The sequence below is a fragment of the Gavialis gangeticus genome, unplaced genomic scaffold (assembly GCF_001723915.1).
Source record: "Gavialis gangeticus isolate Ggan-Ray unplaced genomic scaffold, GavGan_comp1, whole genome shotgun sequence".
In the NCBI taxonomy this organism is placed as follows: Eukaryota; Metazoa; Chordata; order Crocodylia; family Gavialidae; genus Gavialis; species Gavialis gangeticus.
In genome coordinates, this window is record NW_017728997.1 from 21,014,458 (window position 1) to 21,028,684 (window position 14,227).

The following is a 14,227-nucleotide window of genomic DNA, read 5'->3' on the forward strand; positions in this document are numbered from 1 at the left end:
AGGTCATCAGAAGTTGAAATCACTGAGTTTTACTGCTGACTGCAATGGCAGCAGAGTTAAGCCAATGGCCAACACTTTGGAAAAGTCTTCCCTTAAGCAACAAGGCCCCGGCATCTATTGACCTTAGAGTCATAGATCAGATCAGATGAAGACCATTTATCCTGGCTGTCCTGATCTGATGATAATTGACCAGCCAGGAAAGTTCTGCTTAGTTCTTTTCCGGAGAGCTAATTTAGGTTCACAAAGCTTTGAGGCACTTCATTCTGCATCAGCACTTTGAACAGCCCAAGCCTGGTCCTACACTGAAGAGAATAGGCTTCAATGCACCTTCCTATGCACCTGCATGGATCCTGGGGGCAGTCCTCTGCAATTTCATCCCTAAACATATCTTAGCGCAGCCTCAGAATTGCTCCAAATCACACCAATTTGTAAATGACCCTGAGAGAGAAATTATACTGACTGGGGAATTTCTGTGGGACCATTCTCTCTTCTACTCACCATATATTACCAAGGTGTCGTGAATTTGGGGGTTTCTCTTTGATCCAGTGTGATATTTGCCTGTTCAAAGTCTGCCCAAATGAGCCATACATTTGAGCCCTACAGGAAAATAGTTCAACAGCAGTCTTCTTAAAAAAATGAGTGTATAGCAATAGTCTTTCCCCATAGCCCCACTTACAGTTAAATCAGTTTTAATGATAGCTTGTTAACATTAGCCATTTTCTCTCTCTGAGCTAAGTACCGTGAATGTATCAGCAATCAGTATAATTGTTAGGGGACCATCATGTTTATGTAATACATAAGCAACACACCTAGTACTAAATGCTAGTACCATGTTTTCTTGCACCTTTTTCCCAAAAATCAGCCTCCTAAAATTGGAGTGTATATATTAAGCACGGGAAGCTGATTTGATGACCGGGATAGAAGTACCTCCTTCTGATTCCTGCTCCACCATGCAACAGCTGGTATATTACTAAGTCAGGCAGCTGAAGGTATCAGTTACCTAAATAACTTATTCTTCAGTCCAAAGAGGTTAACTATTGTCTCTCTTTTCAATGGTCTTGATATTTTACTAATCAGGTTAAACTTTCTTATGGCAATTGTGTTGTCTGCTAGCTGCTTCTGGTCTCCCTTTTCCTGTTTCACAGCTTTGGAGATAACTTTAGTTGTTTTCAAAATCATAGATCCACCCTGAGACACCAGTCTTAGAAACAGCTAAGATTTCAGCTTTAGTTAAGCAGGAAAAGGAGGGTGAGTTAGCTGAACATTAGGCTTCCTCCCTGCTCTGTGCATCCATAACTCTGGAAAAATCTTTTGTTCTTCATTCTGCCTTTTGAAAGCAAGGTAAGTATTCCAGGGTGTGTTGTATGTGACAAAATACACTACTATAACATGTGTACCTTAACAAGCTTGTGTACAAACCTGTGTACTCATAAGATCAAAATTAAATCGACTTGATTTGAAATGTAATTTTAAAACATTTGGATCTTTTAATGCTTGTATTTTCCTGCATTTTTCATGTTCTAATGCTATTTATATGTTCACTTCTTCTAAAGTTTTGTTTGATTTCAGACCAGAATGGATCCCCAGCTGTTTAAATTGCGTAACTTTAATGTTTTCTATGTTGCAAAATGTAATGTTAGGCATCATTTGGGATTATATGAGCTGTTTTGTTAGACAAGCATTCATTTGTTCTTTTGCTAAAAAAATATAAATACAGTTCTGGCCCCATTGAACACTTTGAAGATCCATTGATTTTCCTTTTTAATTTATTCAGCAAAACACTTAAACACATGATTAGCATCAAGTATGTGCTTAAAAATCCATTAAAATGTCTAATTCTTCTTCTGAATTAGGGTTTTAGAGAGTTGCTCTGGTAGGTATAAGTGATTTAGCAATTTTGAATCCAAAGTCCTACAATCACAAAGCTTCTTGACTTAACTCTCTAAATCCTACCAACATGGCTCATTGTTCTGAAAAGGTGATCCCTGACATCTCATTTCTACATTAGGTTTAAAGCCTAGTTTCCAAATAAATCCAATTCATTATATTTCTCCACCAGATTAGCTCAGACAAGATTTGAAACAATTTAAATAGAAACAATGTGGATAAAAGTTCTGATTTTTCTTTTAAACACTACTTAAAAATAATTACATTATTCAAGGGAGCAGATGAAACCATTCAGAAAATATCTGATAAATTTTTACAGTTCATTGAAGGGATTGTAATTGAAGTTTTAAGTGGTCTAAGAACACATTATATTTTGCTTGGCCAATAAAATACATTCCTGAGGAGTTGTTTTGAACTATGACCTGGTAGCAGTTGCAGTGTTTTATGGATGCTGTGTCCTAAAGTTTGTTAATAGCATCTTGTACAATAGATCACAAATTGCAACCTTTCAAGTTAGTTTCATGCCAGTTTGCTAGGCAGCATGAAGGCTGCTTGCTCTGTAGTATGCTGAAGTTTAATAATTAAAAAGAACCAGATTCTGATGCTCTTATTCATCCTGGGTGCATCTACATGTGTGCTTCACTGCAGAGTTGACTAAGTAGCTCCTCAGTAAAGCGTCACAGTCTACACGTGCGCTGGTATTAGGGCACAGTAAAATAATTACCTGTGCCATAACACAGACTGTCCGGGACAGTACTGTCTTGCGATAGAGTACTTAACTGCCAAAACGCACATGTAGGTGGTGACAGGGGCTGACTGGGGCACAAGGAAGCTGCAGTGTGGGGCTACCTGCCACCTAACCCTGCACTTTAGCACTCCTGCCCCAGCCAGCCCCACGCCACTCAATGCCGCCATCCAGAGCCTGAGACTGACCCACCTGTGCCCTCTGCCAGCCCGGTGCTGCTCTGACCTGGCTCAAAGTGCTGTGGTCCGAGGTGCACATGTAGATACTGTACCTGGGAGCAGCTGACTCTGGCACAAAGTGTGCCGGAGTTTATCATGTCGCATTATTTGCACATGTAGATGCACCCGTTGTATTTTAGGCCCCTGTCAGACATTCAATTAAAGGCATGATGGGATCTGATCTATACCCCCAGCAACTGTGCTGCTTGCCATGCTACTTGTGTAGGGCAGGAGATGTGATTATAGGGTTATGGACCAAATCCCAATTGTGCCATATTGCCAGCACAGGGGAAGCCCAGAATCATGGATCAGCAAGTAGCAAAACAGTCAGGTGATTGGTGCTTCGAACCTCAGCAGCACATTGGAGTCAGGGTTGATCAGCTGATCAGCCTGGCCACACATTCAATTTGAGTCACAGTAGGAATCAGCCCCAAAGTTATTCCATGTTTTTTGTGTAATAATGCCATGGCTTATAGCCTGTTTTATCACACCATTATTACATGCATGTGTGGCTGGGTTACTATTTAAGATGTAATTAACTGGTTAATCATGTCTTAAGTACAATGTCTATCAGGGGCCTTAGTATATGACTTCCATGGAATTACTTGTATAGTCTCAACCCAAGATGCAAAAGGATATCGAGATCTGGCTGTGCATTAGTCAAACTCATTCCCCTGAAATTCTGTGCAACAAAAAAATATCATATTGCAACAAATCAAGCAAAGCAAAATCAAATAAAAAAATTACAATTCCACCCTCCCCCAGTTAGTCACCAATTTTGCTTAACAACTTTTTGATAATTTTAGTAGGTGTATATTAGTCTCTTCCTTGAAGATAACACTGAATTCTGTTTGTGGAAAAAACATTGTTGATGATCTAGTTGCAGGAGTGACCACAAGGTGACATTGTCAGTGAATTACCAGTACTCAGGAAGCCTTTGCTGCTAAACAGTTTTCAGGATCAAGCAGTGGAGAGGGCTGGCTTTTAGTAGGTCACCTGTCTTTTGCATGCAAAGCTCTCTGGAGAACAAAGTAGGCCATGCCACTTCTGAATCTGAAAGCCTGGGTCAATCAAACTGCCCACATGGGACACAGTAAATCTGACCCACTGCATCTGGATTTGAGATCTAATTTTAAAAGGCTACAATGTCATCAGTCTTGCAGGGTTTCATCCCTAATGCTGAAGTCTTAGCAACATTGGATCAATTCGATGAACTCTTCAGGTAGCTTTCTAGGTGAGGAAAGCTGGCTTAAATTAATAAATTATTTTATATCCACACCTCCACTTTGTCATCTTGATTGTTTAAGTTTTACCCAGTGAAGAATGGTTTTGAGGGGATGCTACCCACATCACTTCCCTGTCCTTTTCATCTCTACTGCTCCAGATGATTTTGTTCAGAAGACTAATCGTCACCTGTTTTTTATCTCCTGTGGGATGGTCCCTGTCGGAAATGAGTTTCAGGAATGCACATGAATAGCAGCTATATATATCTCTCTGTATATTTTAAGGAACTATTTATGCAAATACATTGACAGATTGTACAGGAGACATCATTTTGTCAGCCCTGGCTTCTGAAGTTGAGACAGGAGGAATTAAAGCGGAAGCTCTCTTTCCTCCTAAGTGTAACATGAAGCAGAATCCTATTTTTAGTTGCACTTGCTGAGGCGATAAAGTGATCCATGGTGTAACTCCCTGGAGTCACTGGACTTGCACCCGAGGTGATATTTGTCTGTTAGTGGTAATGCCATTTTAAACACTGCTGGCTCACTGATCAAAGAGCATAAATGTTTGTCTAGAATCTGGTACAAAGGAAGTTAATATCTTTAGGCGTGTTGATGGGATGATGAGAAAGTTCTGTAACCCTGTCAAGGCCGATCTGAAGTGTGGTGGTGTGCAAAGCAAGTAATGCAGGGGATTTACACTCAGACTTCTATGCAAAATTGTGATAGCCAAGTCCATTTGTTAGGTAACACTCTATGTTCTCTTCTTCACCTGTGTTGATTTACCTTAGTTGCAAAACAAGACACAAAAAGAAACAGGCTTTTATGTACCTGAGATCTTGCTGTGCTATTCCATTGATGTCACTGCAGACTGGGTTTTTTGAACAATATCTCTCATTAGCGCCATGGGAATTGATGGAACGTTTCCTGCACTAAAATAATTGGGAAAGACAGGGCTTGTAACTGTCCATCTGCATGTGTGTGCCTTCATCCCATGTATTAACACAAATATGTTAAAAAACTACAAGTGGTGCAACATTCAGAGTTGGAATTCAGCTTACCTGGACCTCCATGTCAAAATGAGGATACATGGATCTAAGTTTGACCCATTTCTTTCTCTCTTGGAGGCAGAAGAAGGCCAGGAATGAGCTCTTGCTCATTTTTTTTTCTAACGTTGGCTGAGTTTTTTTTAAAATTCCCAGCCAGTTCTACAAGAGGAAATCTGGTGTTGGTTTTGCTTTAACCAAATCTCAATTACTCACATATGAAGCTGGCAGAAAAATTGCCACCACTAGTTTGTTTGTTGTTGTTTTTTTCTTTAATTTCCATGAGAATTTTCCATTTTTACAGAAAATGCTTGGGTTTTCATTAAAAAATCTGAAAACAGGGACATTTTTGGTTTTCATAATTTTCAGTGAAATCATAAATCATTCAGTAAAAATGGGGAAACACCTTTAATACAAATAATCTTGAGGGGTGGAGGGGTGAAATATTTCCTGACTAACTCTAATCAGGAGTTTGCTTTCTAAAATCTGTTCTGCTTTGAGATCAGGTGATTGGGCCAAAGGATTCCTCTCTTGTCCTATTCAGAGTCTGAAGCAATAGAAAACAGAACTGATAAAACCATGGAAGTTAGAAGTGGAAACGACCATGGGTCATCCAGCCTTTCTCCTTGAGGCTAATGCAGGCATATTTTGCAAGGTGGATTTGCTAGTGTTAGTACATCTTGACTAGTGTTAAATGGAAAACAGGAATGGTGAAGTTCTTTGGGGAATGTAATAGTCCTAAATCTTTGCAGAAGGGTCAGTCTGTTGTAACTGTGATGATCCAGGAGATATGTGAGAAGGAACGTTTGCTTGGAAATATCTTTTATTGGACCAGTTGTACAGTTAGGAAATTGTTAGACAAACTATTGGGCACAAAAGAAGGGCACTTTGTGCTCCAAAGCTTGTCTAACATCTCTCCTAACTTCTTCTTCAGCAGTCCCTCACAGGTGAGGATGATTGTCTTCCATGAATGTCTTACCTGTGGGTCCAAAGACGGCTGATGAGGTCAATCCAGGATATACAGTTGGTTCAATAAAAGAGAGCACCAAACAAACCGTGTTAAATCGTTCTGCAATTTGTCTCAGGTTGATGAAGCTGCTCTTTTGAAGCGATACAAGCAAGGATGGCTGATGGAAATCACAGATAGCTTGGACCACTGCATTGCTCTGCTCAGGTATGGCACATGAAGCACTTTACTGATCTGTTGGGATTTTCTGGGTTCTCTAAATGCTCATGAGCTGTGTGCAGGGGGGCGGAGAAGAATTGTAGGGTATCTGTCCTCAGCCGTCTTCTGCTGTTAAATATGTGATGCCTTCATCTATGACTTGTTCCAGCAGCTGTCATCAGTAGTAAATACAATTGCACTAATGCCCCTTATAATCTGCATTGCAATATGTGAAATTGATCTTTATTTAGATCCATTACTGTGCATAAGGCAATTACAAATAACATTAAATTTGAAAAGTTACTCAAGCCTTCTAGACTGGCGCACTTACAGCAGGGAAAACAGAGCAATTTCAGTATACTACCTGTTGACTCAATATATCCAAGCTCTTTGTTACTCCAGAGCTGCCATTTGGAGTTCAGTGGATGCAGTTCTGATTAGTACCAGGGTAAATGAAGGAGAATCAGACCCCTATTTTAGAAATTCAGCACATAAATTCCTAGTATTGTTATTAACCCCCTTCTAGAATCAGAATCCTGTTTAGTTTCTATTCAGCAGTGTCCATAATCTATTTTGACCACATATATTTTCTCTGTTATTTGAGCCACTGCTTTGGTTGTGTATATATGGTTTGTAAACTACAGCTATGCAGATGATGAATTTTCTTCACCTCATCCATTTTTATTCAATTATAGAAATGGACGAAAGAACAAAACCTCCCTTAGCTTGGGTTACCATGGGAATGTGGTAGATCTTTGGTAAGTACCAAATGGTAGACACTTTAGTATATGGCATTTTTCCTGGCTAGTTAGCATGGAATCAATTCCCAGACCTGGAGCATTGACCTTTCAATCAGATGTTAAATCAAGACCTTTACTCTTGATGATCATCAAAAATCCCACTGTTCGTTTTGCCATAGGAGGCATATTAACATTGGTGTCCAGATTACAAATAACAGAATTACATTTTGCCAATCAATATACTCTCTGCAGCCACCACTTGATAAGGAATTTCTTCCTTTTCCCTTCTAAACCTTTACTGTTCTTATATGAAGAACATGGCTTTAGTTTTGAACACAACTAATTAAAAGTGACATTAACCAGTATCTTAATAGAAGATGAATCCTTAGTTATTGGAAAACAGAAAATTCTTCTGCTTTTGTTGCCGGTGATGGCAGCAGTCCCTTGATACGAGGATGACAGTCTTCCACTAAATAGGGAAGTCATTGGTGAGTCCGTAGATGATTGAGAAGACTGATCTGAGATTCCTGTTATTGACTGCAGACATGGCAGATAGTTCTGGGAGGGAGGAGTAGATCCTGGTGATGTCAGGTCACAGCTCTTTCCCATTATCTCTTTCATCTATCCTTCTCCATAGTGAGGTGAGTTTGCTTGAAATGACTGATGCCTTGTCAGGCATCACAGTGCCATTGAAGATGATTCAGTGCTTGAGACTCCCAGGTATTGATGCTAATATGGCAAGTGCCATGCCAAGAGCCATAAAACAAAAGACTTTGGCCACTCCTGGGGCATACTTATAATGATGTAGGGAATCTTTAGGGCTACTAGTGGGAACTCCTAACTGGTATTTTTGGTGCCTCTGATACCTAGGATGAGGAGAGGTAGATCTGTCTGGCAGTGGCAGACACCAGCTAAGTGTTTTATGTCTTATCTTTTCTACACACAGGGAAAGGCTTGTCTATGAACTTGATACAACAGGAGAACTGCTAGTTGATCTAGGGTCTGACCAAACCTCGTGCCACAATCCATTCAGTGGAGGATACTACCCTGTGCAGCTCTCCTTTGGGGAAGCAAACCAGCTCATGTCTGCCGATCCAGGGACGTTCCGTGCCTTGGTGCAGGAGAGGTAAATGGTGGACCTTATTTCCTATTGGAGTCACCAGATGGTTGGCCTTTTCCATATGATGCACAGCATCAGTAGCCAGATTCTGCTGTCAGTGATGTCAGCGCAGATCTGGAGTACTATCATTTAATTTACACTGATGTAATCCTGATATTTCCTGTAGAGCAGCTGTGCATTCACACTCTGATAGACTCCATCCCACAGAATCTGAGTCTATCATGTAGTCTGGTCCCTTTCTCTGCTACTATACCATGACACACTGTTGTATAAAGACTAAGGTCTGAACATATCTGCTGTAATTCAGTTACACAGATTACCTGGCATGTGAGGTCAAAGGCCCACTCAAGCTGAGCGGCTCATTAGGCTGATGTGGGTAAAGCATGCCAGTTTTGGTAGCCAGCAGCACACAAGGGAGTGATGTGGCCAGTCTCACACTGAATTGCCTTTGACTCCTTTGCCCAATGACAAGCCACCCATTTACAGCTGGAGGATGGCCTTTAGCATAAATCCAGAGCCAGAAACATAGTCACACCTCTAGAACTCTAATAAGACACTGTAACCACCCTCTGTTGCAAATCTGCTTTGAGACCTGTATTTTAATCCAAGAAACAGGAGGAAATTGCAGCCAGTTCAAAGTAGAAAGGTGTGTTTTGATGGTTTAGCATAAAGGCAACAGAGTGGAAACCTGCAAAGATCTCCTAGGAAAGAAGGAAGTCAGAGGGAGAAGAACCTGTTTCATTAATTTTTTGAATTTTGATCTAGAACCAAGTTAGCAAATGGCTTTACAGGAAGTGGATTTTATTTTTGTGTACCTTAGAAATGTAAGAGTCCCAGCTGTATTGATTTTGACCCTCAGCCAATAGCTAAGGTTTTGTAGTCTATAATCACCAGAACTAGAAATTACAGAATGAAGTTATAAAGATTGGCAGGGCTAGCTCCTCTTCTCCTGAAGGTTTCAGATCTCTGATCCAGAAATAGGGGAAAGGAAGTGTGATGACAGTGTAGGGATGCCTGGCATCTTCACCAGTGAGAGCTTCCAGCTGTGTTACAAGAGGAAGGCAGTAGCAGTACTAGCTTCGAGGTTATGTCTCAGATCTTAGGGAACTGAGTTGACTCTGTATTGGGATGAGAAACCTATGGGCAGTTGTGTTAGTAATTCAGTAAGTAATGCTTTTCTGGGCCAGTATTTAAGCAGTACCTCACCTTGTTGCTAGGTTCTGTTGTGCTGCTACAGGACGTCTTTTTTCAGATAAATGCACTTGCAGTCATTGAAGATCCATTGGCAATTTTTATAATAGCCTTGGTGTTGCCTGTGGTGGGCCAGTAGGGGCCAAGCTGCCCACCTCACTGCGCCCAACCAAAACCAAGTTTTGGATGCCTCCCCAGGGGCTCCAACTCCTGGCCAACCCCCTTCCTGGAGCACACCCACAAGCCTAGGGTAACCGCTGCCACCACCCAAGCTCCAGTCTCTGTTAGGGCTCTGTGCCGCTTGGGGTACACAGGCCCTGTAGACCTAGGGGTTGCTTAGCCCCAGCAGGATATATTTGGGTGCTTCTTATAGCCTGAAGCATAGAAAGTGGCCTCCCTTAGTCAGCCGAGCAAAGGGAGCAAAAAGGCTTGCCCAATCCCTCTCAAACATTTACAGTCAGGCTTGCTATAATAGATAGCTTTATTGCTTGGAGAGGGAAGGCACAGGGAAGGAATACAAACCAAAAAGACTTCTGAAAGAAAATAGCCTTGAGCAAAACAGTATAAGTGGCTCATTGGTCCTTGTTGTATGTGTCTAGAACACTTGTATTTATGTTACTGGCTACAATTCAGATACGTTATTCACAGCAACGTCCAGAGGAGGCTGGAGGTACATAGCTTGATTCTCTGAGTCCAGAAGATGTCTGCCCCCCACAACATGGAGAGACCCTCTTGAATAGCCCTACTGACCTCATCACCTGGACTCAGTCAGAGACAGGGGTTATTTGATGTTGACCAATCAATTTGAAAAACATCAGCGTTACCTATGGGAGTGACATTAGCTAAAGCCTAGCCCCCATGTCATGTGGCCAGAACTGAGAACAATGGAGACGTTCAATCCTCCCCCTCCTACCTGAGATAGGTCATGGAGGCCTTGGCAACCAGGTTGCCAGACATGTGAAAAGACAAAGAAAGAGAAAGAAAGAAAAAAGAAACCTAAGTGAGGGAGCAAAGCCACAGGCCCTAGAAGTTTTTTTGTCATGTTGCCACGGCCATATTTTTAATGAGCTACAATACCCACCTTTTCCTTCTCTGAATTCACCTCTGTAGTTTCAGTTAGTTATGGTGCTATTCTATACATCCTCTCCTAAGCCAGAGAGCAATGTTGATATTTGATGTTAAATCACTGTCCTGCTCCAAAACAGAGCTGGCTACATTTTTAGGGAGAGGAATTGACCCCTGTAGATTACTTATCCTAGCTCAGAGCAATGCTCTGAAGTTCGCTCCATGTCTACAATCTGCTGTGAGAACCTGGGAAAACATGAGCTACAAAGATGGAAAGATGTTTTGTGAAGGCTGGTGGATTTAGACAATGGGTTGAAATCCAGCTGTTCCTCCCCACCCATTTCAGAGCCCAAATCCCTGTGTTTGCATTGCATCATCATGCCATTAACCCATTATGTACATTTCAAAGCTATTTTTTTCCCTTTTTATTTTCAGTTTGAGGAGACAAGTAGCTGCTATAAACAAACTGTCTGATAAGGGCATGTTTTTTTGGGACTATGGCAATGCCTTCCTCTTGGAAGCTCAGAGAGCTGGTGAGTAGATAGATGCTGTCTTTCCTAGATTAAACTGTGTCAAGTTCTCTGTTCTCCTGTGAGTGAAGCGTATTAGACATGGGCTAAATGCCACTTTGCACTTAGTTGTGTGCATAGCACAAACAGTAAACACCAGTGGCCAAGCTTTCCACAGAGAACGCTGCTTTCTGTTGGCACAACTTGTACCAGCAATTGAACTGGAATTCGGTCTGGATACCTTCACCTTTTGTTCTGCAAAATAAAGTCCTGATCTTGTATCTTCCTCTGTGCATGGGGATCCCTTTAGTTCATAAAACTGTGTGTGGGCACAGGGGGGCCTGCAGAAAGATGTTTGCAGAATCGGGGCCAAGAAACAAGCGTGTGAGGCAGCTCTGGGTTACAGAACAAATTGTAGGTATGTGGCCAGCCCACCTTTTCCTCCCTTCTGAGGGCAGGGACAGCTTCTGGCCTCATGATAATGAACTGGGAGAGCTGGATGGTGGCTTAAAGCCATCCCTACCCTCCTGTTCCTGGGGCTGAGGCTTGCTGTGCAGCACGATCTGGGTTTTGGATCACGGTTAGGACTTCCTTGTGTGGCTTGGAAAAGGCAGGATTGCTTTCTTTTACCAGGTGCCATTTTAGATCTACAAAATGGAATGATCAAAAAAGCAGCTTACAAGAAGGAGCAGGGGTTGGCTTGAGAGGGCTTCTCCCAGTGACCACCCCTGTTGTCTGCCGTGACTTTGTTTGGCTGAATTCAGCTGTTGCTGCCATGCTTTTGTTCCTAATTTTCGTTCTTCTGACAAGAGTGATTTTAAAAAATAAAAGCAATGGTAAAAGCCCTCAGTGTTACATTGAAGGTTGCCCAGCATTTCTCAGGAGAGGAAGATGGTTCTGGCCGTGTGTCAGTTTGGTCCCTTACTGCAGTGATTCTCAACCAGAGTACCAGGGCTGTACAAAGCTTTGGGTGCTGATTCAATTCAGAGGAGATGCGGCCCAATTTGGTGGCTGAATCTCTGAATCTGAATCAAATCAGGGGACCAATTAAAAGGTATGAATTGATTTGAAGCTCTCCGAACAGATTCGGAAAAGCTTCAGAGAGCTTTGGTGATTCAGGCAGTCCCTGCCCGCTGCAGCAGGGAACTGGACCCGGCTCTGAGCTGGTAAGTAGGGGTGGGGGATGGGGGGGCTGGAGGAGGAGGGACCATGGGGGGACCCCTGCCAGACCCCATCCCCTGCCTGCTCCCCTAGGTCCCCCAACCCCTGCCTGCTCCCCCCAGCACCTTCCCCCCCCCCATGGCTGCCTTGCCTGCCCCAGCTCCTGGTGCTTTAAAAAAAAGCCCCCACTCACCAGCTGCTGCCGGGGGGGGGTTGATCCCCACTGCCCCGTACTGCCCCATTCTGCATGGGGGGCTCTGCCATGGCTCCCCCCAACTCCTGCTCACTGTCCGAGCCTCGCCGTGGCTGCCTTGCCTGCCCCAGCTCCTAGTCCTTTAAAAAACAACAAAAACCCTGCACTCACCAGCTGCTGCAGCAGCCTTGGGGCTGCTGGGGGCATGTGGCAGAGCCCCCCATGCATCAGGGGGCAGCGGGGATCGCCCCCCCACCTGGCAGAAGCCAGTGAGTTCAGGGTTTTTGTTGGTTTTTTTTAAAGGGCTGGGAGCTGGGGCAAGAGGGGCAGCCATGGGGGGGGCTAATAGAGGGCGGGGTTCAGGGGGCTTGTGACAGAGCCCCCCATGCAGCGTTGGGCAGCGGGGGGCTGCAGGGATCGCCCCCACCTGGCAGCACCTGGTGAGCGCCGGCTTTTTTTCCCCAAAATGCCGGGAGCTGGGGCGGTTGGGGCAGCCATTGAGAGCAGGCGGGGGATGGGGCCTGTGTGATTTGGAGATTTGGCTGATTTGGCAGCAGCCAAATCTCCGAATCAGATTTGGCCGAATCAATTTGGGACAGCGATTCGAATCACCAAAAGGAAAGAGCTGGTGTTTTCCAAGGGGTGCATTGAGTCTACGAAAGGTTGAGCAACACTGCTCTAGGCTGTGATCAGCCTGTACTGTTCCCTTTGTGGTAAATACCATAGCAAAGGAGAAGAGGAGAGAGCCTCTAGAGGTTTGATGTCTCTCTCATGTGATTCAGTTTGGTGGACTTTGAGAGATTTTCAGGTCTCCATGGGACACCCAGTTGGACTTTTCACTAGCCCTAGGAGGCTTATAGAATATTATATGGGAGGCAGTGGCCATCCATACAGAAGCCTTGTGCCTCTCTACTGATTTTGGAGAGGCCAGTCCTGCTCTCTGACAAAGTAGGGAAGGATGGTCTTGGTCCTAATTCTGTAGTATAGCTCTGGGGGTGCAGCTGGCCCCATTCTCTGTCATTATTTGACCACCTGCTGCCCTCCCGTGGTCCGCCTAGTCCCTGATCCTCTCTCTAAGTGGCATACTGTGAGAAGGAACATGGAGAAGGAAGGGGCTGTCAAGTAGATGTCTGTGTGGCAGGCATTGATCTGGGCAGGGAAGAACCTCTTTGCTTATGAGCTAAGGGCACAGTCTAGCCTTGAACTTACAGCTTTTCTCCTCAAATAATCTGCATTTCAATTTCTTTTGCAGGCGCTGATGTTGAGAAAGGAGGAGCCAATAAAACTGAATTCCGATACCCTTCCTACGTTCAGCACATCATGGGGTAAGTTGGAGAGAGCAGGGCACTTGGAGCTAGAATCTCTTTTTGTGTACCATAGATTCAGACCCATAAACTGGGTTGCTTCATAGAAGGATCAGAAAATAAATGAGTTAGGAGATTCTACTTTTCTGGGGAAATTCCTGCATAATCCCATAGACAAGTAAAAGGCAGTGGTGTGGAAGCTAGCATTTACATAGGATTTCCAGGACCATCAGGTCCCAGTTCTACTCTTGGGTATACTATCATTGCCCGGGCATGGATTGAACATGTATTTGCACCTAGTGTAGCTAAGAAGGTGTCTGGGGGCTGGAACAATGCAAAACAACCAGACAGGGCTGAAGAACTGGCCTGTTGACTCTGAATTTAGTGGTGTTATTCCTCATGTATATCAGTGTAGGAGAGACAAAATCAGACCCAAAAGTACATCTGCTCTGATGAATACAAGCAGGACTTGGCTCCCAAAGAGTTTGGTAATTCTGGAAAGTCTGTGTGTATGGAAAGCAGAGCTGACACTGCAGCAATTTGCAGACAGATTGGCCAAGTGCCGCTACTTTGTAGGGAGACTCATTCTGTCGTGCCTCAGTAGAAGACAAAGGAGCTGCATTCTCCAGCCCTGTAAGTGCAAAGTAGGATAAAGGACTACTA

The 14,227-nt window shown here is 43.6% G+C and overlaps 1 protein-coding gene across 2 annotated transcripts in view; it reads left to right on the top strand.

Moving 5' to 3' along the window:
• UROC1 (urocanate hydratase 1) overlaps positions 1-14,227 on the top strand; it is a 67,588-nt gene that overhangs the window by 20,804 nt on the left and 32,557 nt on the right. For both annotated transcript variants that reach the window (XM_019504921.1, XM_019504922.1), the window contains exons 9-13: positions 6,202-6,290; positions 6,977-7,039; positions 7,968-8,147; positions 10,833-10,930; positions 13,513-13,585. In XM_019504921.1, the coding sequence (XP_019360466.1) occupies positions 6,202-6,290; positions 6,977-7,039; positions 7,968-8,147; positions 10,833-10,930; positions 13,513-13,585 (503 nt within the window). The remainder of the gene's footprint in view (positions 1-6,201; positions 6,291-6,976; positions 7,040-7,967; positions 8,148-10,832; positions 10,931-13,512; positions 13,586-14,227) is intronic.